The sequence below is a fragment of the Perca flavescens genome, chromosome 12 (assembly GCF_004354835.1).
Source record: "Perca flavescens isolate YP-PL-M2 chromosome 12, PFLA_1.0, whole genome shotgun sequence".
Taxonomy (NCBI): domain Eukaryota; kingdom Metazoa; phylum Chordata; class Actinopteri; order Perciformes; family Percidae; genus Perca; species Perca flavescens.
The window spans coordinates 21,019,895-21,042,231 of NC_041342.1; the positions used below are offsets into that span (position 1 = coordinate 21,019,895).

Here is a 22,337-nt window from a genome sequence, read left to right on the forward strand (position 1 = left end):
TTTCAAAGTAAAAAAATCTGATGAATGATATGTTGGCCAATATTAATGTATTTACATCAAAAAATAACATTAGTCAATAACATTTGTGATTTTATTGCAGTCCTGAAATGTTTTAATCCTGGTTTAACATGTAAAGCACTTTGTTTTGAAAAGTGCTGTAAACAATAGTTATTTTAGTTATATTATTATTATTATTATTATTATTATTATTATTATTATTATTATTATTATTATTATATTTTTGGTAAAGATCCTTTAAATTTCATTATTACATATACACTACAGTTAAAAAATAAACTTGTCAGTGCTCTCTGGTGGATAAAATACAGTACGTACACTAACAATGTTTCTAAATTTCAATCTCAAACATACCTTTGAAATTTTGTACCTCTTTTCTGTTAATTACAAAACTTGAGTTGTAAAGGCATAAAATATAGATGTGATTTTGATATTTACCAAAAATGAGTTATTTAAGTTCAATTTACCCTCTCATAAGAGCAAGAGACCAGTGGTCAACACATCACATTATCACATATACCATTATTATTATTTGTAAATCTAGGTGTAGAATTTGATTTAAAAAATGGCTCCTAAATGGTGGAATGAGCTCCTCATTGACATCAGGAAGGCCGAAAGCCTACACATCTTCTGCCGAAGCTGCACTTTCATATGTAGTTTGGCTTATTTGAAGCTAATGTACTTGCGCTTACTAACTTGTTGTCCGGAATTTGTACCTTCAAGGTTGAAAGCACTTAATTGGAAGTTGCTTTGGAACAGTGTGTTTGCTCCGTTTAAACTATTATTATCCCACTTAGACCACTGACAACTGTGGCTATGGTTAAATCCATCGCAGTGACAAGAAGTATAGACCCCCCCCCCCCTCCTCCTCTGTAAGCTGCCCATGGGTTAATCCACTGCAGTGTACTGAATAACACTCTCTGGAAATCCTCCACTCTGCATAGTTTGTGCTGCTTACACCTTTTCAGAAGGTCACGTTAAGCGTGCAAAAATAAGAAATACAAATTTGTTGAGTGGTTCCTATGTGGGGTTAAAGCTAACAGGACGTGGGAAAGTGGTAAGAAGTAAGCAACATTTTTTAATTTGAATGAAAAAGATACATTGTTCTCACATAATGTGGTTTGCAGTGACGAGTAAAAACTTCATCTATATTGGGAAACCAATCATGTTTTTTTCACTTGGAGTTTAGGTTTCTGAGGTGTCAAGGTGGCTCAGTTCAGATGCATACCATGTTACCACGTGACGTCATGAGGCTAATCTGAGTCATGACCTTTTGTCAGTGAGTCCCCTCTTCTCTCACCTCATTCATCTTTCGGGTATCTATTGACAGCCCTTTAGACATAAAATCAATAAAGCTATATTGTCATTCTGGTGTCTTTGACATTTCAAAACACATAATGTATCCTTATCGGGTATAAGTAACACAAAAACAAAACAAAAAAATAGAATAATCAATACTTTATTACACTGATTAATATACAAAAGTTAATCTGATTTTAAGAGGATAAAGGGAAGCATGACGGCTTACAGTGAAAGAATGGCTGCAGATAATTGGCAATTTCAAAGTTGACGTTATGCGTACAATTAGTCTGTACTGATCAAATAATTCATGCATTAATCTAGCACTTTTAAGCCATGTCATACATTTGTTTAGAAAAACATAAAAAGGGCACTTGTGTGGCGACGAATATACTTGGAAATCTTATCACAATGTCAACATGTAACGTCTTGTAAAAAATAAAACAAATTTTATGTCATATATCTTGTATAGAGGTAATATCATGCCAAACTGCATTGGAAAATATATCTACTGTATTTAATGAAATCTTTATCAATCTGGTGGTAAATCTGACACACTGCACATCTGGCCCATCAAGCAACTCCTAATTCAATTTCAACCAATCACTGCATTACATTTTAGTGGAAGCAAGGCCACATTCATTTGAAGATTTGTGAAAGGAGTTTGGTGTGACTTTGAGAACAGTAAATATGAGCAAAATTAGACTATGATTGCATTAAAAACTATGAATTGAACTCCATTATCCTGTCATACATGTTGGTAAAAATGGTACATTTTTAAATTACTTTTTAATGTGCACTAACTAACTTAAGTACAAACATAAACTTTTTTTAAGCTATCCACATGTAGAACCAGAAATACTGTTCCATAAGAAAACCTTGTTGTATCCAAGCCAACTCTCATTTACATTTAAAAAAATGCAGTTAAGAGTTCTGTAACTGTTTCAACACACTTACAAAAAAGTGACTTCAAATTAACAATGTTAAATGTATACAAAAGTGCTGATACATCTCAAGTGACAAATCCAAGGGCTCTACTGCCAAAGAAACAGCAGCAAATATATAGCATTTTAGTTTACACTGAACAAAGCACTATTTTCATTGTTACCTTTTTCCCACTTTTTTTTGCAAGCTAAATTGATTGGTTTAGGGCTATATAACTATATGTTCCTTCAGAGTTTGGTTAGTAAATAGAATACAACCCTTTTGGAACTAACAGCTTTAGACATGTTTAGAGTAAAATACATGCAGGTCTTTTCTCTTCTTAGGTAAAAAATAAAAATAAAAATACATGTCGTATACAGTCATTCCCTGTAGTGAAATCTCAGACAATACATTTCAGCATGTAGAAAACATCTTTAGCAAATTACCATGTAAACAATTACAGTATAGTATTGGTCACAGTGTTTCAACAGGGGGTGTCATATTGTAAGTTAAATTTAGGCCACTAAGCTATACATTCTGCAGCATTACAGTTAAACCCTTATACAGTCAATGTGTGTGAAAACACATGATGAAGTGGAATGTAAAGCCGCAGCATTTGAGCTACAGAACTGAATGTTTGTCTAAGGTTTGATCGCAACAACCTTATTCAGAATTTTCTAATACAATTCTATATAAGAGTTATACATACATGTACACAAAGGCTCCATAAAAAAACTTATTTAAAAACCTTCATTTAATGTGTGCCATTTAAGGGCCACAGTGAAAAATCTACTGAGCAGTTAACTCTTGAAATGAAAATGTAGTTGCATCAACAGCTAAAAGCCGGCTTTAAAAAGCCCATCAGCTAGATCACTTGTTACTAATGTGTGCCGAATTTTAAAGTTATTGTGGAAAATGCTATAAAACTACCTCTTTGTAACGAGCTGTGTAGTATTACCACACAGATATAAATCTTTATGTAATTCAGGCAAAACACCACCTGATGGGGACAAAATGAAGGCATTCTACTTCTAGAGTTGAAACTGTGACAATTAATTGAAATAAATGTGCAATAACCTATACAATACTGTTGTTTCATGTTGCAGTTGACCACATGTGCAAGCTGACCTCGGTCTGTCCACTTTCTTGTCATTTCCAGGAGTAAGACACTGTGCATTGTGGACCATGTGCTGTGCTGGTGGGGTCCCTGGTGCTGAAGGAAGTTATCCCATCAGCCACTGGTGGTACTAGCAGCATCTCCTGGCGGACGCAGCCGGCTGCCGGGTGAGTTTAAAGGACTCATTGCTCTCCACCTCAGGATTTTCCAGGGGTGGGATCTGTTTACCTAAACACACAGCACAGGGTCACTTACAAGGTACCATGCATACCTATTTTAAGCGTAAGTGTTGTATTATTTCTTCTGCAATGTATTTGGCAGTGCATCTTGGTGAATTGACCACTACTAGCAGCCATAAAACCCAATGCCAGGGCTACTGCTTTTCTTAATACAGTACATAATGTAAAACCAAAACATGCCAGCTTTAAAGGGTTGTTCAGAATAAAAAGATGTACTGCTAAAATGTTAAATGTCATTGTAGTTGTCAAAAACAAATAACGGAATTTGTCCGCCCCACTTTATGGCAGAAACATACTGTATTCATGACTTATAAAGTTGTCAAATGAAATTAAAATGAAAGCAGAAATAGACACAAAAACACATTGACAAAAAATGCCAAACATCCTTAGTAACATGAACAGTAAATGAGTCATATTTTGTTTGTATTTAAAATAATTATTTTACGTTTTATTTTTGTGTCATTATGTATGGGATTACATGGCACACAATAAAAAACAGCTTCCGGCTTCCCTAAACTTTAAGTCGATAGCACATATCTTCCTCTTTACTGCTAACTTTTAAAATAATACAGTACATACAGACACACATAACACAGGCGCAACATACAGTAAAGACATGAAACCTACTGATTTTCTGAAAGAGCTCCTCAACATTGACAGCATTTCGGGCACTAGTCTCGATGAAAACAGCTGCAATTGATTCAGCAAACTCCTTAGCTTCCTTCATAGGAACTTCCCTGTAAAAGAACACACTAAAGTAAGTTTTGAGTAGGTTCAAACTTAAGAAAGGCAAATGGCAAATCAAATAATCTTTTATTCATTAAATTTCTAACTAGTTTGCTCTGGAAAAGTGCTGGAGGAGAGGACACATGGAAGAGCAGTTGAGGTTTTTCATGATAAAAATGCAACTATACCAACATGGTGCATCATGAAGATTCCTGAAACAAACATGTCCCTGTCTTTTATTTAATGTGGTGTCCTCTTCCACAGAGAGAGCAAACATAAAAAGCTACGTCTAAACAAGTCACTTTTGTTATTTTTAAATTTAACTCGCAGACAGAGAATATACAGTGGCCAGGAGGGACAATATTTATAAATGGTAAAGAAAAAACACTCCTTAGCCAAAAGACTTAAAGACAATACTAGCAAGTGTCTTCCTGGGCCACCTTGACCAAGGTTTAGGAGGTGTCTCTGCTGTCAGTAGTCAAACAAAATACAATGTATGGTCATTTCTTTTTTTAATGAAGCTCTTTAGTGTAAACAACTAAATAAATTGTATCCGGTGACAGCTGACTGACCAAATGATTTTGCTGCTTAAAGGTCCAATATGTAATATTTGTACTGTAATAAATCCAAAAATGACACCAATGCCTCATCAAATATTAAGGAAACATGTTAAACTGAAATACTATCTTTTCTGACAACAATGCTAATGTCAGTATTTTTTCTTTTTGAAATTTACATTCCATGACGGAATTTATGTTTATGTTTTTGATTTTTCGGTGTGTGTGTGTGTGTGTGTGTGTGTGTGTGTGTGTGTGTGTGTGTGTGTGTGTGTGTGTGTGTGTGTGGTTATCAACGGCCCAGTTTGACAGACAGGCCGGGTTGCCAGATATACCTGTAAAAACGTAAACCCAGCGCGCTACAGCTGTAACGGTAGTACAGCCATGAAAGCAGCAAAGAAATGAACAGGATCAACGGAGATAGATTCTATATGACATAAAAAAAAGAAAACAGCATGTTTCTAACAGTTGCGTGACCAGAGACGTAACAACCCCCTGGTAAATATTGGAGATGTATTTGTAAGATGGAGACAGCTTAGAGCCCAAAAGGACGCAGAGTTGGCTTATTTTCTCCTGAACAGGTAAGCATTAGCTTCATGCTAATTTATCACAGCTACTAGGGACGGGCATTTTTTGTCATTTCAACATTTGTGTACTCACATTGAATTATATAGCTAGAGTACCCGAGTTGGTTACTCGCCAAAACAATTGAGACATAGTCAGTAAAGTGATCCCGACTGGTCCTGGCTAACGCCGCCATGATAACCCTGCTAACTGTTAACGTTACCGGGAGGACCAGGCAAGCAGCCCATGGCTGTTTACAGCGTGTAGCCTCTTCAGCGGCTGGAGCCGACAACAGTGAGTTATTTTAAGCCACGAGAGGGGGGCTGTAAATTGGAAAGAGAGGACTGTGAGTTTGCAGTGTGTTTAGCGATTGTTGCCATAAAAGTGTGCCTGACTGGCGTGTGGAGAGGACGGTGAGGTTGTTGTGTTTTTAGCGGTTCATACTGTAATTTTAAGCCGAAAAAGTGTGTCTGTCAGTTGATTACAGAGCTCCGCGTGAGCACGGGCTTTATGACTGTCAATATAGCCAGCATCTACCGTTAGCTACTCGGCTGTGCTGTGGAGTAATGTCTGGCTATGTGAGACTAGCATCTACCGTTAGCTACTCGGCTGTGCTGTGGAGTAATGTCTGGCTATGTGAGACTAGCATCTACCGTTAGCTACTCGGCTGTGCTGTGGAGTAATGTCTGGCTATGTGAGACTAGCATCTACCGTTAGCTACTCCGCTGTGCTGTGGAGTAATGTCTGGCTATGTGAGAAAAGCGTCTAGCAACATTGTTGTGAATGCTGCGGTCTCAGCCTGGCAACCCCCGTGAACTTTGAGTCTGGGCAGGAGGGGGCGGGGGAGACGACTCTCCAGTATTTTGAATTGGTAGTGCAGTAACTATTTTAACCGCTAGCTGCCAGTATTACACACAATATTACATATTGCACCTTTAAGCCTCAGCTTGTTTCTACAGGCAACCCTGTTAGATTCTTCCTACAGTTGCAAGACAATTGAAGATCACAATATGATTTGCTCAGCATAGTGGACTTGACATGAGTTACATAACAGATATAACAAGAAGATGACTTTATTGTTTGTGCTTGTTCACTAAACCTGTTAAGAGTTTTCTGTGCTGAAAGTCTTAACAGGAAAACAAGAGTCATAACCGTGACCACAGTAAATCTGTGGGGGCAAATAAGCAAGAGCAAAAAGTAAGAAGCACATGTTTTATAATAAAGAGGTGTGTGTGTGTGTGTGTGTGTGTGTGTGTGTGTGTGTGTGTGTGTGTGTGTGTGTTTGTGCTGATGCAGGACAAACTTCTAGTGTCTGGTGGTTTCTATAGTGTCACTTAAACTTGAATATAATCACCATAAAACCCATAAGAAGCAGTGTCTTCACAGCTATGACAGTCTAAGAAAAATAAAAACTCACCTGATGTCTCCTAAATCATTCTTGTTTCCTGCTATGGCTACAACAATGTCCTCCGGACCGTGTTCTTTAAGCTCTTTCACCCATTTCTTCAATGTCTGGAAAGAGTCCTGAACAACAAGAGCACAACACAGTCAACACTGGGATAGGGACTTTATGAGAATATGCCCAACGTTTTCTACAACTTGTGTCACATATTCATCGCATTAGTTTTCAGACAAGTTTCCATGAACAGACCAGGAAAGAATGATATTTGTAGGTCCTGGAAGCGAGGCATCCCAGAGTGATGGAAAAGTAATTGAGTTTTACATTAGGCTCATAGTGCAAAAGCAGCTTCTTCTGTTACACACATTTAATACACCAGGGAGTGACTCAACACATCAGCAGCTCTAATGGTACATTTAGGGGTGAAGGACATTGCTTGAGCCCCTCAACAGGTGAGGGAAAAAGGGTTGTTACTTATTAATTTTTGTTATGGGGATTCTGTCCACTAGTCTGAGGATGTCACCACTCAACGCAGGCTAAATTTACTGTCACTTGATTTAAATATATTAACGGTTATTCTTACCAGTTTAGTAATGTCATAGACAATGACAGCAGCAGCTGATCCTCTGTAGTACATAGGCGCTAATGAGTGAAACTAAAAAAGACAACATATGTATAGTTTAGCATGATCAATCATTATATCAAATCAATCACAGTTATACAGAAATGTCACCCAAGTGCTTTATAAATCTGACTTCAAAAACAGTCTATGACCATTTAAACTGAACACAATCCTAAATCTGGATCACAACATTGAAAATATTGTGTTAACGCAAAAAAAAGACTAACACGGTATACTGTTCTGTGAGTAGACTATGCCCTTACATTTTGAAGTGATGATGGCTGATGGGAAAAGTTACTTCCTTACAAGTTTCAGCTCCTCTTAAATCACTATGAAGGTTGCACAAGACTTCTGGATAAGTGTTCTCAACCTCCACATACAACTTGTATGTAAATGTTCCTCAAAAGGTTATAACTGTTTTGTTGACATTACACCTAAATCCAATATGGGTCTCCTTTTTTTTAAAGATTATTTTGGCCTTTCACTGCCTTTAATTGACAGGATAGTTGAGGGGGAGGGGGGGGGGGGAAGACATGCAGCAAAGGGCCACTCTAGTGGGTGAGCTAGAGGTCGCCCCCAATATGAATACCCCCCATCACACAGTTAGTCACATATAATCACATATGATAAGTTCAATATTAGTTCCACAAATAAAGAAGACTTTAAAACCCTGGTAACAGAGGTTTTAAGATCTCATTCATTTCACATAAAAGCAGGAAATACTTGAACTAGTTTTTCCATGCTGTAAGCATCCTCCCTCAATGAATCATTGTGATGATACCACAGTCTCGTGACCTTTGAACCTTATAGGAATAATCCTATTTCACACTTAATAATAACTCTATGTCACGAGGAACACAAACAGTGAAATGATTGTGTCATTGCTAGCTTCCTGATGCAAAATGTAATGGAAAATGTACTTTCTAAAAGTCATGTTATGTGTGTTAACTTAAAGCTAATAATAAGTAAATGAGGGATTTCTGTTGTGGATGCACTCACCCTTTCCTGTCCGGCTGTATCCCAGATTAGAAATTTGTGTAGTTCATTTCCAGATGGCACTGTTTTGGTTAGGAACGATGCTCTGGGGGTGATAAAGAGCATTTTACAACAATGCGTCCAAGCATGTTCTTTAAAAAGCACAGGAATTGGGTACAAGTCAGCAGGAAACAAATAATATTGAGAAAAAAGATGGTCGACACTAAATCCATGATGGCTGACCCAGAGGCGTACAAAACAACCATCAAACAACAAAGGGCCAGCACATAAATCAGTGATGACGGTGGGCTTATTTCCTTAGTGTTATTAAAGTGATGGTTCGGAGTAATTTCACCCTAGGGTCCTTTGCACCATGACCTCGAGACAACCAGAGAGCAACAGTAACAGAACAGCAGAGAGCAGTGGTGATGGCGCAGTGGATATGACACATGCCTTTGGTATGGGAGATCCGGGTTCGATTCCCACTGCGATACATCAACCAATGTGTCCCTGAGCAAGACACTTAACCCCTAGTTGCTCCAGAGGTGTTTGACCTCTGACATATATAGCAATTGTAAGTCGCTTTGGATAAAAGCGTCAGCTAAATGACATGTAATGTAAAAGAGCAGAAGCCAGCAGGCAAGTGTTATTTACATACTGTCTGGTGTACTTACAATCCATCATTTTATGAGTAAATAAACTATTTATACTAGCGCAGAACTTTAGTATCATTTCGGGCATTATTAGTGGGGTCATTTACGAGATACAAACCTGGGTCCATTAGCCCCTGCGCTAAGCTATTCAGCTGATAACGCTACTCTACGCTAACTCTCCCAATGTTAGACCCAGGTGAAAAAAAGCTTCTGGGGGGGTGTTTGGCTCGAGGTCATGGTGCAAAGGACCCTAGGGTGAAATTACTCCGAACCATCACTTTAAGCTTGGCATTTATCTTGTGTACACTATATTCATTTGTATTTGTAATTTGTACCAAGTCTGCTAATAGTGATCTGAACTGCATTTCAAAAAATATGTATAAACCAATAGTTTTTTTTAGGGAGGCATATTCTATTTTTTCTTTTGTAAAATTGGGGAATACCTTTTTTCTTATGTCCGACTTAATATTTCCCCCTTTGTAAATCAAACCATTTAGAACAGTTATCAATTTGCCAACTGACTTAACCATTATTATAGAAGATATGACTTGAAATCTCTAATCATTGTGAAAAAACACCATACATGGTCAAACTGATTGTTCACAATTCAGGATTTGGACTTTATTTGATATCAAACCTTGACTTCATTTGGAACAACAAAAATTGTGGAGCAAAGATGGCTCTCTCTTATTGGTTTGTTTCTTACCGTCCTAACACTATCTTTTGTGATTTGTACTGCTACACTCTTACCCTATTGTGGGACTTATGTTGTGGTCAAAATGATCCTGAACGAAACGGCAAACGATGCTGGATTTCCCAACTCCAGTGTCCTGAAAACAGAGGGAAACAACATCAGTTACCACAGTCCTCCTAACACACATACACAGAGTCGCTGGTCACTATTAAACCCTATTGATTAGGGAACTGTCTGATCACCCCATCAGACAGCTTCCGGTTAGTGCACGAATTTCACAACTAGCTCTGAATTAAAAGTCAACATTACTTATTTGTCATAGACAACATCTCCCAATCACCTAACGTTAACAGTTAAGTAAATTAACATGAAAACTCAAGACTTTAAGGCCCTTTTTTGGCTGCATGTCATTTATGCTTCATCATTCCTTTTTGGTGATGCAGGCATAATGACAGCTCGTATTCTAGCTTTACATAACTATCGCTAAAGTATGAATACAATCTGCTATAAGCAGAGGGGATATTGGTAGCTAAGGACATTCTGTGGTTACCTTAGGTTGGCATTTAAAATGCTTGCTGTGCAACTCAGTTCCTGTGGCACAGGCCTGTTAAACGTTTATGTAGCTCTTACAAGTTCGCAGTTCCCCTTTACTTTATTGATAAACTATCGCTAGCTAGCTAACACTTTGCAGTTTAGAGTGGACATCCCTGTCCCCGTCCATAAAGAGGGACTGCTGTGTAATTTGCTAACGCAGCAGGAAATCGAACTAACGGCTTGCATGTTGCGGTTGGTATGATGATGACGTAATAGGTGATAAACTGTCAGAGCCGTTAAAACGATTTATGACAAAATTACGTAGAAAACAACAAATAGGCCTACTCGATTTGGAAATGTTAAAAACAGACGTAGCTAGTTAACGTTACACGATGAGAAAGCAAATGTAAAATAACTGCTGCGCCCATTGTGCGACCAGCTATTGGTTTTCAGTCAACTAACGTTAGCTATCAACATTTCTGAAGTTTTCTGACAAACAACAAGATAAAGTCAACAGTTTACAAAATAACCGACTGTTTACAGAGCAATCGTGTCCGTTAGTGTAACACGTCTTTTAGTATGTTGTTAACGTCAAACTAATGTCGGCTAGCTAGCAGACAAGAACGAATTTTGGTGGATAACGTAAAAAAAACACCTGCCAGTGCCACTTACCCCTAAAAGGCAAACTTTGAGCTCCCTTATAGCCATGGTGAGTTGTGAAAGTTTTTTAAAACATGATTTGCCAATGTTAAGTCAGTGTCTTTGTTTCGTCATGCTTGAAACTCTGATTTCACCCCCCTCTTCTTGGGTAAAAGAGAAACCCAGCCCCTGAGACAGACAGACTGACCATCTAACTAAACTGGACCAAGCGGTATAAATGATAAATAAAACTTCTGGTGACGATTTTCAAAATAAGACCCACATAGACTGATGTACTCGTTCTCTTAATACATCCATGGATATACTCCAGACATGTTTTAAGACTTCTAAAACAAAAGTATGCTTGTAATTGTGTGTGTGTGTGTGTGTGTGTGTGTGTGTGTGTGTGTGTGTGTGTGTGTGTGTGTGTGTGTGTGTGTGTGTGTGTGTGTGTGATATGGCTTTTTCACAAAAACTTCAAATACCTTGTTAAAATTGCATCTACTCCTCCCTGGATAGTTATAATTCACAAAAATATGCTTGTACATACTGAATGTGCCATTAAAATCATAAGGTACATTTTCCCCTGAATGTGAAAACTGCCGTCTAGTGTCCAACTCTGCACATACATCATTCTGCACAGTGCAGGTTAAACATCTAAGTGAAGTAACAATAGGCAAAATAAAATGAGTGTATATAGGACGATAAATAAGTATAAATAATAATATTCGTGGACATATATTGTCTGTTTAAGTAAGGAAGCTTTGAAACTAGATTTAAATTGACTCACCCATAATCACGTTAATTTCCACTCAGCTATAGTTATTTAAAAATAGAGAGACAAAATACAACAAAAACTCAAAACAAAGTTCAAGACAGTCCGAAACTAAAGGTATGCTTTAATTTTGAAACCAATTTTGCTTGTATCCGGTGTTTTTTCTGGCTGTTCTTTTCTTCTTGACGCTGTTAACTTTCCAAATCGGAAATCAGCAATGACAAAAAAGTCGGGTGGTTTCACGATCTTTTAAATACTAAATCCTTGATTCTGAGTCCAAACGCAACATTTACACGATTCACTTCTACAAAATGGGTGCAAAGGTTTTATTTAGAACCTCATTAGTCTGGGAGAAGGAAAAGTATTCAGAGAATTGTAATGGAAAATAGGAAGCACTAAATCTGGACTTCACTTCCAGTGGACTACAGTAGTTGAGTAAAAAGGTAAACATTAGGCTGTGTGTCAGAGAAAGACACAGAGAAGCAGATAAGTTACTCAGATCAACACTTTATTCTTCACAGCATTATTCTGTCTGCAACAATAAGCTACAAAAGCTTGGAACAATATGAAAATAACCTCATGAGAAGCTTCTGAGCCCAATCTAGCACTTATCTGTTTCAGTCACAGGATTAATAACATGTTGAATCATGAGCCCAGATGAGATTGCTTTGATTTGCCCGTGACCAAAGCTTGGGCAGTTACACTAGCATACTCCATACAGGTCATTATTAATAATTAAAAAAAGAACGTGACAAAACACAGGAGCTGAAAATACAGTATGTTTGCAATTTTACAATGATATACACAAATGGTAAGTAAGTCAGGCCATGCCTTTGCTTTAAATATCACTGAGCAATGACAGTACTTTGTAATAGTCATGGATCAGTGATGAAATTAAATGATTGACTTGTAATCTTTAAGGTTTTCTTTTTTTACTTACTTTCAACTGATGGCATGAAATATAACTCCACACATCAAGAGTTAAAAAACACGATCAAATACACAACAAAACTAAATAAGCCTCCTGCATGTCTCGGCACACATTTTGGCGACAATAATCATCGCTACAGATTTGTTGTTCCATCATAAAACTGCAGAAATGTAATTTTCCACGTTTACTTGTTTGTGCAAGAGAAGCAGAGAGAAGATGATTGCACTACAGAGCAAAGTGTGACTGTAACAATGCGGCCTCCAGCTGTTTGTCTATCTATATTATCCAGTGATGAATATACTTTTGTTGCGTATTTGTTTGCCGTTCAGGTTTTCATCCACTGGTCAGTTGCGAGGCACAACGCCACTGTGTTTACGTGCAGCTGCTGTTCAAAGAAAAGAAAGCCTCTACAATATATTTATACATAAATTCATATATTACTAAAAAGCCGTTACTTCAATCAATGTATTTCTTGAATAGTCGTCCGTATTCTTCAGAATACTACTTAAATATATAATATATAGATAGACCAATCATACATTTTTCATTATTCAAAGAGCTTTTGTATTAGTGGTTCTCTGGGGAAATGTGTCCAGTCTGGCATCTTCGGTTATGGCACAGTGGTCTCTTTCCTAAGATGAGGGATATAGTGAGATACAACAACTGAGATTATATCTGGTCTATGTTCATCACTTGAGCCCTTACCAGCAAAAATAAGCTTTATGTCACAAACTGGCAAGGTGCCTGACTTTTTTTTTTTTTTTTTACTCTCTTCCTTCCCCCTACATGCTTTATGAATGCCTTAATCACCCCCCCCCCCCCCCCCACCCCCTTCTACCTTCATACAGGCTTGGCACTGTGGATTTGATAATATGGTCCACCTAGTCTCTCACAGTAGTAGCCAGTTGTCCACTACATTAGCTTTTCTAGTTTTTTGTGTTTTGCATCGAAAAATGAGAAACAAGGTTTTTGATTCCTGCTAAAAAGGGTCAGGACGCCAAAGACGGTATAACAGATTTTTCCATGGCTGCCACAATTACTAATGAACTCATGGATCCAGCAAAGTGAAATCTCCAGTGGATGACGAGTGACGCTACAGGACAACTGACCAGCGGTAGAGACGTATGGCAGCACCGAGCCACCAAACGCATCACTGAGATGATATTTCACATGTTGGTGTCCCTCCTGTCTTTGTTCGGTGAGGGCTTTGAAGGATCCTTAGCTGCCTTGCCATTGACGGAGGCAGCGGCGTCTGCACCGGCAGCCACCGCGGCAACCAAACATTTGGTCTGCTCCTCGGTGCGGGGCTCTGGGCTGGGCTGTGTGGGCGGGGCCTGCTCCACCGGCGGCTGGACGGTCAGTTCCTGCTGCAGTTTGTGGCTGTGCAGGAGGCGAAGCTGAACACGGAGCTCCAAGATGGCTTCCTGCTCCTCGTGGATGGCCTGGTTCAGGTGGGTATTTTTGTTCTTCAGGGCAATAAAACAGAGACAGTGCTTGACAAACCAACTACTTGATTTCTGGTAATAGTTACAGTGAAAATATTTATTTTATATTGCTCACGTCCGTATTTAAACAAAACCGATTCAGACTAAGTATTGCAATTTTATAAACACAAACACCATTATAGTGTACTTTCAGACTTTACTCTGTCAGAACTCAATGCACTTTACTCAGTCTTTTAGGTAAATAACGGACTATGATGATACTAAACAGCCAGTATGTGCTGAATGTTTTTTTCACCTCCAGTTCCTCATTTTGCTTCTGCAGGTCTTCCAGAATCATCTGCAGCTCTTCTTCATCTTCACTCTCACTTTCACTGTCTGACGAATATTCCTCTGTCTCACTGCGCCCCTGCTGCCGGCTGAGGAATACAACGCTGGGTTACAGTTGAGACCTTTAGTACGTTTAATGACAGTTGTACATCATATTACAACATATTTAGCACTTAAAATGGTTACCTCTGTATGTCTGCAATCTCTGCTCGCAGTCTCTCGATTTCTTCCTTCTCAGTAGCAATCTGTCTACGAAGCACCTGCTCAAGAGAGATCAGCTCCTCCTGCTCTGTTAGGATCTCATTTTCCTGATAATTGAGAGGAAATTATTCCATCACAGGTTGGCATACATGGAGCTTAGTAACAATGTGTGTTTGAATGGCTCACCTGTGCTAAGAGGAGGTTAATGACTTCCTCTTCATTCTCAGTCATTTCCTCTTTTGAAACATCCTCCTTTGAGAGGCTTGCTATCTCCTGGGCTATCTTACTCTCACACTCCTAAAAGGCCAAAGGTGGAAAGATAAATAAATAAAAACACAATGGAAAAGCTTTTCTAGTTTTCATAGTGAACTTTTCTAATAGTATATCATATGTTATGATATATTAAAATGTTTGTTCAGACTATAACAGAGAGGTGATGATTTATGCCTATGGTCATTTTAGAGGCTGGAGATCTCATTAAAAAGGACAATTCCCGCGCAAATGAACCTGGGGGTTAATAACATATGTGTACCGAGTCGACTGTTCTCTGGGATATGTTTTCATGCTAATCAAATGTGTCTCTAGCGTGAAACAAGCTAGGGCGAACAGCTGATTAGCTTATAATGCTAGCCTTCGGGGCAGAGGTTAAATCGCTATTTCTACACCACTAACAAGGCTCAAAATAGCACCACACTAGCAGTAGCGTTCATGTATACATGCAGGCGCCATCTTGGGAAACAGTCATGACCAGTCGAACAACGAACGCCGTGCAACCAGTAACATAGCTCAAGCACGGCGTTCGTGGTTCGACTGGTCATGACTGTTTTCCAAGATGGCGCCCGCATGTATACATGAATGTTACTGTCTTTATAATCTCTCTTTTTAATAAACTGTCTGTACACTTACAAAGTTCTCAATGCTTCGGTTTACATGTAGGGACCCTCATTATGCTACCGTTGAAGTGTGGTGCTATTTTGAGCCTTGTTAGTGGTGTAGAAATAGTGATTTACCCTCTGCCCCGAAGGCTAGCATTATAATCTAATCAGCTGCCCGCGCTAGCTTGTTTCAAGCTAGAGACACATTCGATTAGCATGAAAACATATCCCAGAGAACAGTCGACTCGGTAGATATGTTATTAACCCCTAGGTTCATTTTGCGTTGGAATTGTCCTTTAAATATATTAAAATATGCACACGCACACATATAGTATCTAGACACAACTTACCTGTCGTTTGGCCTCCCTCAGTTTGCGTTTTAGCGCCGTCAGGATTCTCTGAACCTCCCAGAGCCGCTCTTCTTTAGATAAGTCCTTCACCCCTGCCTGCAGGTCCCTGTGCAGGCAGTTCAGCAGGAACTCCTAAAACACATTTTTATTATGTCATAATTCAGTTGACACTCCAGAACTACTTAAAATGAGTAATCATCAAACAAAGTTTCAATTAAATAATTACAGCAATCAGTGGCAAACTAAATAGATTCTCGAATGATGATCATTAGTGCAAGTGCAAATCATATTCAAAGCAGTACTACTACTCTCTCGGTAATCATAGTGCAAACTATTTATTACTAACGTGATACACTGCTCAGCCTAAGATATGGTCATGTTCCTTTTTCAGGAATATGAGCATGTCCACGTTCTATATTGTATATGTATGGTGGAGAGATAGTCTCTTCACTCAGAGAACAAACGTTACAACGTAACCAAGCGTTTTCTGGCAGTAGTTGAGACCAGTTGTTTTTTACTTAAATTTGTCATTGTACGGTATAGAGAGAGAAATAAAGCTTATTTTATGATTGTTTCAGTGATTATGTTCTAAAGCACAAATAAATAACCATCAAACACGCAACAGATGATTTTGTGGAGACATGCACTTTGCAGATGTGGAGAGAGAGAGAGAGAGAGAGAGAGAGAGAGAGAGAGAGAGAGAGAGAGAGAGAGAGAGAGAGAGAGAGAGAGAGAGAGAGAGAGAAACCTTTACTGTTCTAACACTGGGTTTTACAGGCAGCTATTTTCCAATTGCAACTCCGCTATTGCTCTGCACAGTTTAACTCAGAGTCAACTTTTGAGAACCGGCGGGGGATCTTATATGCCAAGTTCGAGGTCAAAGCCAGACTGATGGATGTATTATAAGACCAACCAGGCCAGACATGTCATGCTGGCTGCTGCTCTGCACTTGTGTACTGATGTCGCAAGATGACTTTTCACGTTTTAATCGTCACACCTCTACTAAACAGTTACCAAAAGTTTCTTATTTAAAAGGAATAATTGGAATATCCTCTCACATCTGACAGTTCCATATCAGCTGGAGCTTGGAAACAATTGGCTTAACTTAGTATAAACAGTGGAAGTGGGGAAAGGGCTAGTCTGACTCTGTCCAAGGGTAAAGAAAACCCACCTACCAGCACTTACCATATCTGGCTTGAGGTTTCGGTTTTACAGGAAGGTTATGTGAAGTACTGTTTCCTGTCTTGTCTTTGACTCCAGTTTCATATTGAACAAACGGAATAAGCATATTTCCCCTCCAAAACTTCAAACTATTCTTTTAACTTTTTAATTAATTAATTAATTAATTAATTAATTAATTAAAAAAATAACAGCAGGACTGAACCCACCTGTCGTCGGATCTCCTCTTTGATGTTCTCCTGGGTCTCAGGCAGCGCCGGCATGGTTGCCATGTTGGACCAGCGGAGTGGCCGCACCACCGGCTTCAGGACTACGTCTCCAAACAGCTCCCTCACGTGTGTGAAGAACATGTAAAGAACACGGTTCCCAATCTGAAGGTAACAAGGTAAACAAATCAGGGAACACAAAGCACACAATGTCAGAGCTCTGCACAAACTGCATCTAGTGCATGCAGTGCATGTCAGATAAGGTTTGTATTATGTGTGTTAGACTGTAGTATGAAACCCAATTATCACTGTGCCACCTTCTCCAAAACACAAATTCCTGCATATTTACTTAGCATGATTAAAGTGACCCTGGACTCCACTCATTAGTTGAGAGAAGGTGATGGGAGTCCTGCTGCTGTTTGTTCAGAATAAGTGGAGCAGCCACAGAGATGTCTCCTATGGGAATAAATCAGATTCACTAAACTAGGCCAGGGGTTTAGAGATGAAATGAATGTTTGATCCAATAAAAACTCTGTAGTTTGTTGCTGAGGGGAGGTTTATTATCTTGGAGGTACACTGGAGCCTGAGCCCTGAGACCTATTTTTCCATTTGATGTTTAGTTAGCCTGTTGCTGTTGACTCACTGCTCTCTGCAACATTTTAACATATTTTTACCCATTTCCTATTGATCTCCATTCACTCAGCTTGATCTATTCTTCCTCTCTGACCTGTATGGTTGGGTTAAGGACAATGGAGATATTCTGAATATTCATCTTGGTGTCCGCCTCCCTGGCGATGACGTGGTCCATGTGCGTGATAAGCCAGGAAAGAAGAAGTCGGCTCTCCGGCGACACCTCGGTCAGCAGCCTCTGGAACTCCGCCATCTTCTCCGCCTCCACCTGCCGACCGCAGGCGTCCTCGAAGCGCTGGGCCAGATCTCGGCCCAACAGGTTATCTGGCAGCTCGCGTAGGTACTGCTTCAGTAGGCTGGCAACCGTGTGGGGGTCATACTCCTCCAGGCAGGGGCACTCCTCACGGTCATATGCTGCCTTCAATTCATCCACCTTGGACTTCATACCTGAGAAGGAGAGAAGTTGATGTGAGTATCACTCAGACATACAAATACTGAGATAGTTATATCTTTTTTTTTGCAATTTGCCTTTTTTCACAAGATGATGGAAAAGTCACCAGCCTCCCAAAGTTACTCTACCTGAAACCCGGTAGATGCCTTCACACTTCATGCCATAACTTTCAATGTAGTCCAAACATTCTCTGAAGACGGCTGGCAGCTGGATGCCATCATACAGAGCCGTCCTCTTGACAGCTTCAGTCAGAGGTGCTCCAAAGATGGGCCTGAAGGTGGGGATCTCCACTGGGACTGGCTCGGCCTCTGTTGCCGGTTTCTTCTTCTTCTTCTTCTCCTTCCATTGTTTAACCACATCTGCAGCCGTCAGGTCCTTAGATTTCTTATCCTTAGCTTTGTCCTCCTTGGGGCCCTTCTCCTTTACCTTGAAGTCCTTCTCCTTCTTCTTGGAGAAGCTGGGCTTCTTGAACACATGGATCCCCTTGGAGCGCTTCATTTTGGACGGGCTTTCTGCTTCGTCTGCTGAACTGTCCTCCTGGAAAGCGGCGTAGCCTTCCGCTGTGAAAGTAAAGAAAGAGTAAGAAGAGACAAAAATAGGGTTAGATCTGAGGGGCGAAACACCCCTTTTTTCTTATCCTCCTCCTACGACAGAACCATGATAGCAGTGAAATTGAAACAGGAAGAGAGAGGTGTGAGAGAGAGAAGATCGCAAAGGAGGGGGAGAATGGGGACTTAGAAAAGAGGTCAGCCACAGATTTAGCATCGCTCCCACAGCACCTTACGCCTCTCCTCTCTAGAACAGGCTCAGTTAAAATATATTTTTCCTCAAATCAAATAGCTACAGAGCAGTGTGAAAGGCAGTTAGTGACCTCTTTGTCTCCTCTCATAGTCTCTACTCTGGGTTTCCCGTAGAACAGTCCCCTTTGTATCACGCCGCTGCCTGAGACACACCTTCAATGGGCTCTCTGGATGTGCTCTGAACTGTCCATCTCTTCCTCTCTCCCACCATACTCTGGTGTAGGAGCTAAATACAGACATGCAAATATCCTGATACAAAGTGAAAAACATTCTCAGCAATGGAACATTTTTCACCGCTACAGCCATCAGGATGGAAAAGTGGGAAGCTCTCTCTCTCTTTACTCAACAGCTACTACTGTGGAGACCATCCAGCAACATTACAATGGTATTCAGTCCTCAAGTGCTCTAAAGCTAAAGCTTAGTGGCCTGCAGTAGATGACCTGCATGTACTTGGTAGCTCCCAGATGTTAAAGGATAAGGTTGGTGATATTCTACACATTTCTCATTGTCAACAAATCCCATGAAAATAGAATTTCCTGCGTAGCCCAAAAAACAACTAAAAACACATACCGGTAAATGAACTTAATGGATTTTGTTCATGCACGGGCTTTGTTCAAGCTTTTGATGAAAAACTAAAAATGCTGAACATTCACTAGCCATTTAGCTGGTGGACAAAAAGTTAATTTTGAACCCTGTTTATAAGTCAGCAGACAAACATAAAATGGCTGAAAGATCCGCTAAATGCCCAGTATGTGACCTTTTTACAAACTGCTATTTCCAAGGTCAATAATGAACATTCAACCTCAAACTACAGGATCGTTTCTTACTCCTTTTCTCCTTCTTCTTGAACTTGTTCTTCTTCTTGCTGTGCTCTTTGTCATCGTCTGAGACGTAGGCGTCAGGTGCCTCGTGGTGATGGCCATCATGAGGCGGCGACGGTTCGCCGGTGCGGTACAAGCCGGGGAACTTGGTGGGACTGATCTCCTCAGAGCTGGGGGTGCGGGCCACGCCCCCTGGGTGCTCAGCCCTGCGCTGCTCTGCAGGGCTGCTGCTGCTGGGGGGCAGGAAGCACTCAGTCATGGCTGCTCTGGCCTTATCACTCCTCTGACTGGCACATCACCTCTCCATCACACCTGCAGTGGGCAGAAATGCAAGATTCTAAACATAATATAACCCTGCATTCGACTTCCAGATAATCTCGAGTGTGGTCCAGTTTACACATAATTTATTTAATAATTCCTCCTGCCTGTTATCAACGTGTTAGTCCCTTATATATGTGGCGGGCAGTGGCCGGGTCTGCTAGTTTCTCAAGAATTTTAATTTTATTTGTTGTATATTTATTTTTGTGTAATAATACAGATCATATTGGAACTAAAAATGATATAACTAATTCAACTTGAAAAACCTGCTTAACAGTACTTTTTACAATATAGATGTAATGAATTAGATTTTAAACCTGAGTGTCTCATTCCATTCCAGAAGTAGCTTACAACTATACAAAAGCAACACAAATGTACATCAACAACAATAACAAGAAATTCTAAGCAAAATCGTCTCAGCAGTACTTGCACCACCAAATGGAAATCTAAATGGCCTAAGAAAAGGTAATTTGTATGCTTTTTAAAATGAATCATAATTATTTCTTTAGGCAAGCTGTGATAATGAATGCAAAATAAATTAAGCTAAAATCTGTAACGGATCTATTTATCTGTAAACCATACTCAAATTTTGTACTCAAAAAGTTAAACTAAAAAGCACAACAAAACTATCTGTAGCCCTTTCCGCTTCTTGTTCTTTCTTTGTTTCCTGAATATTTTAATGACTGTATATACAGAACAACTGCAACAGTTACGTCCAGCCACCAGATGGGGCTCTGCTATATGAAAGATCACAGCTTGCATGTCCTACTTCTAATATGCCAAGTCTGACAAACCCAGTCAGCAAAATCAAAACTACAGTCCACTTCATCATCTAAAGAAAGATTGATTTATCAAAAACACAGCCCTGGTGACTTTAGATGAGAATATTTAGACAATCATTTGAAACAACAGTATGTCAGTCTGCCTTGTTTATGTTAAATCAAGCACAAAAAGGAACTCCTCAGCCGTTTGTACATGTTCTAGGAAGTAACTTAGATTAATTTACGTAATCACGGAAGGGGTTTTGTGTGTTTAAAAACAAAGATACGCTTCAATTTACCCTACTAATCACCGTAAGATGTATCTTAAACTTACAGTAAGTTGAAGATCTCCTGTTACATATTGATACTAGAAACAACTTAAATGTAAGTCAAGTGGTTTGTGAGGTACAATACGTTGCAGTACCAAGAAGATAGATGTGATACATGACGCAATAACAGCTAGACATTCACGAACACTGTCTTAATTGAACTCTGGACACCAAAACTATTAATAAAGCCTGTCTGTCTGACATCTTAATCTGCCTTCCTTCCCTGGGCAGGTTATCCTCTTTTCTCGCACTGTCCCGTTTCTAGAGAAAAGCTTATAAAACACAACCAGTCATATATCATCAACTTGCTGTTAAACTGCTTGGGTTAGTTGCTTCACTGATGCATTTAAGCATATTTACACTAAAAAACTAGAAGCTCTCCTCTGAATGGAGGGGCCCATATGCTAACGTTAACGTTAGTTCAGCTAGCTGCCAACCCGCTAAGCTAGCTGACTAGCTAGCTTATCCGTCACGATTAAAGCCGCCGTTTCGTCCAGACAAAACCAACATGAGACATATAGTTAGCTACGTGTGCTTAACTCTATTTTGTAACCGCTGTACTGTCATTGAACACGCAAAAAACAAGGACAAGAAACTTTACCAAGAACTATCCCGTTCGGTCAATTTCAGAGTGGAGCTTCCGGTTGTCTCTACACTAAATAAACCCATCTGCGCTTGCGCCACAGCCAAAGTGCTTGATAGGAAATGTAGTTCGAAAGCTAACGCTTCAATCGCTTGGCTCTTTCACCACACTATGTAGGTTTCTTGGCCCACAATGATCTAGAATTAATGAAAAATGTTTAGGCTGTAGTCTCATTTTGATCTTAACCACAAGCTTGCTGTTATACAAGCCTGTTTACAAGAAAAACTGTCAAACAAGGTTTTGTAAAGCAACCATCATCTAAATTAGGTGAAACCACTTGCTATTCTGAATCATATGTACTTTCCCAAAGGCTGTGGTTGCACTCAGAAGACTGG

The 22,337-nt window shown here is 39.6% G+C and overlaps 2 protein-coding genes across 3 annotated transcripts; both read right to left on the reverse strand.

Annotated features, from left to right (window-relative positions):
• Positions 1–1,461: 1,461 nt before the first annotated feature.
• Positions 1,462–11,179, reverse strand: rab31 (RAB31, member RAS oncogene family). The gene is made up of 7 exons (XM_028593030.1): positions 10,994–11,179; positions 9,844–9,923; positions 8,465–8,546; positions 7,427–7,498; positions 6,862–6,968; positions 4,225–4,334; positions 1,462–3,586 (listed from the first exon to the last, which is right to left on the reverse strand). Exons 1-7 carry the CDS (start codon positions 11,027–11,029, stop codon positions 3,489–3,491), a joined length of 585 nt encoding a protein of 194 aa, XP_028448831.1. The 5' UTR covers positions 11,030–11,179; the 3' UTR covers positions 1,462–3,488.
• Positions 11,180–13,605: 2,426 nt separating this feature from the next.
• Positions 13,606–22,063, reverse strand: ralbp1 (ralA binding protein 1). 2 transcript variants are annotated; one of them, XM_028593957.1, is made up of 10 exons: positions 21,961–22,063; positions 19,958–20,263; positions 18,459–18,890; positions 17,977–18,326; positions 17,253–17,414; positions 15,865–15,996; positions 14,826–14,936; positions 14,625–14,746; positions 14,407–14,542; positions 13,606–14,132 (listed from the first exon to the last, which is right to left on the reverse strand). In XM_028593957.1, exons 2-10 carry the CDS (start codon positions 20,208–20,210, stop codon positions 13,833–13,835), a joined length of 1,998 nt encoding a protein of 665 aa, XP_028449758.1. In that variant the 5' UTR covers positions 20,211–20,263; positions 21,961–22,063; the 3' UTR covers positions 13,606–13,832. The 2 variants fall into 2 exon arrangements, with proteins under 2 accessions (XP_028449758.1, XP_028449759.1); XM_028593958.1 differs by having other exon boundaries at positions 13,833–14,132; positions 14,407–14,527; positions 21,961–22,062.
• Positions 22,064–22,337: the final 274 nt, after the last annotated feature.

What these genes read in the sequence shown, in the direction of transcription:
- rab31 (XM_028593030.1), bottom strand. Translation starts at nt 11,029, where the DNA reads ATGGCTATAAGGGAGCTCAAAGTTTGCCTTTTAGGG. An exon ending in ATACAGCCGGACAGGAAAGG is followed by an intron (nt 7,499 to 8,464) that starts GTGAGTGCATCC and finishes TGTCTTTTTTAG; the next exon opens with TTTCACTCATTAGCGCCTAT. An exon ending in AATGATTTAGGAGACATCAG is followed by an intron (nt 4,335 to 6,861) that starts GTGAGTTTTTAT and finishes GTTCTTTTACAG; the next exon opens with GGAAGTTCCTATGAAGGAAG.
- ralbp1 (XM_028593957.1), bottom strand. Translation starts at nt 20,210, where the DNA reads ATGACTGAGTGCTTCCTGCCCCCCAGCAGCAGCAGCCCTGCAGAGCAG. An exon ending in TCCTTAACCCAACCATACAG is followed by an intron (nt 17,415 to 17,976) that starts GTCAGAGAGGAA and finishes TGTTACCTTCAG; the next exon opens with ATTGGGAACCGTGTTCTTTA. An exon ending in TGAGGGAGGCCAAACGACAG is followed by an intron (nt 14,937 to 15,864) that starts GTAAGTTGTGTC and finishes TTGGCCTTTTAG; the next exon opens with GAGTGTGAGAGTAAGATAGC.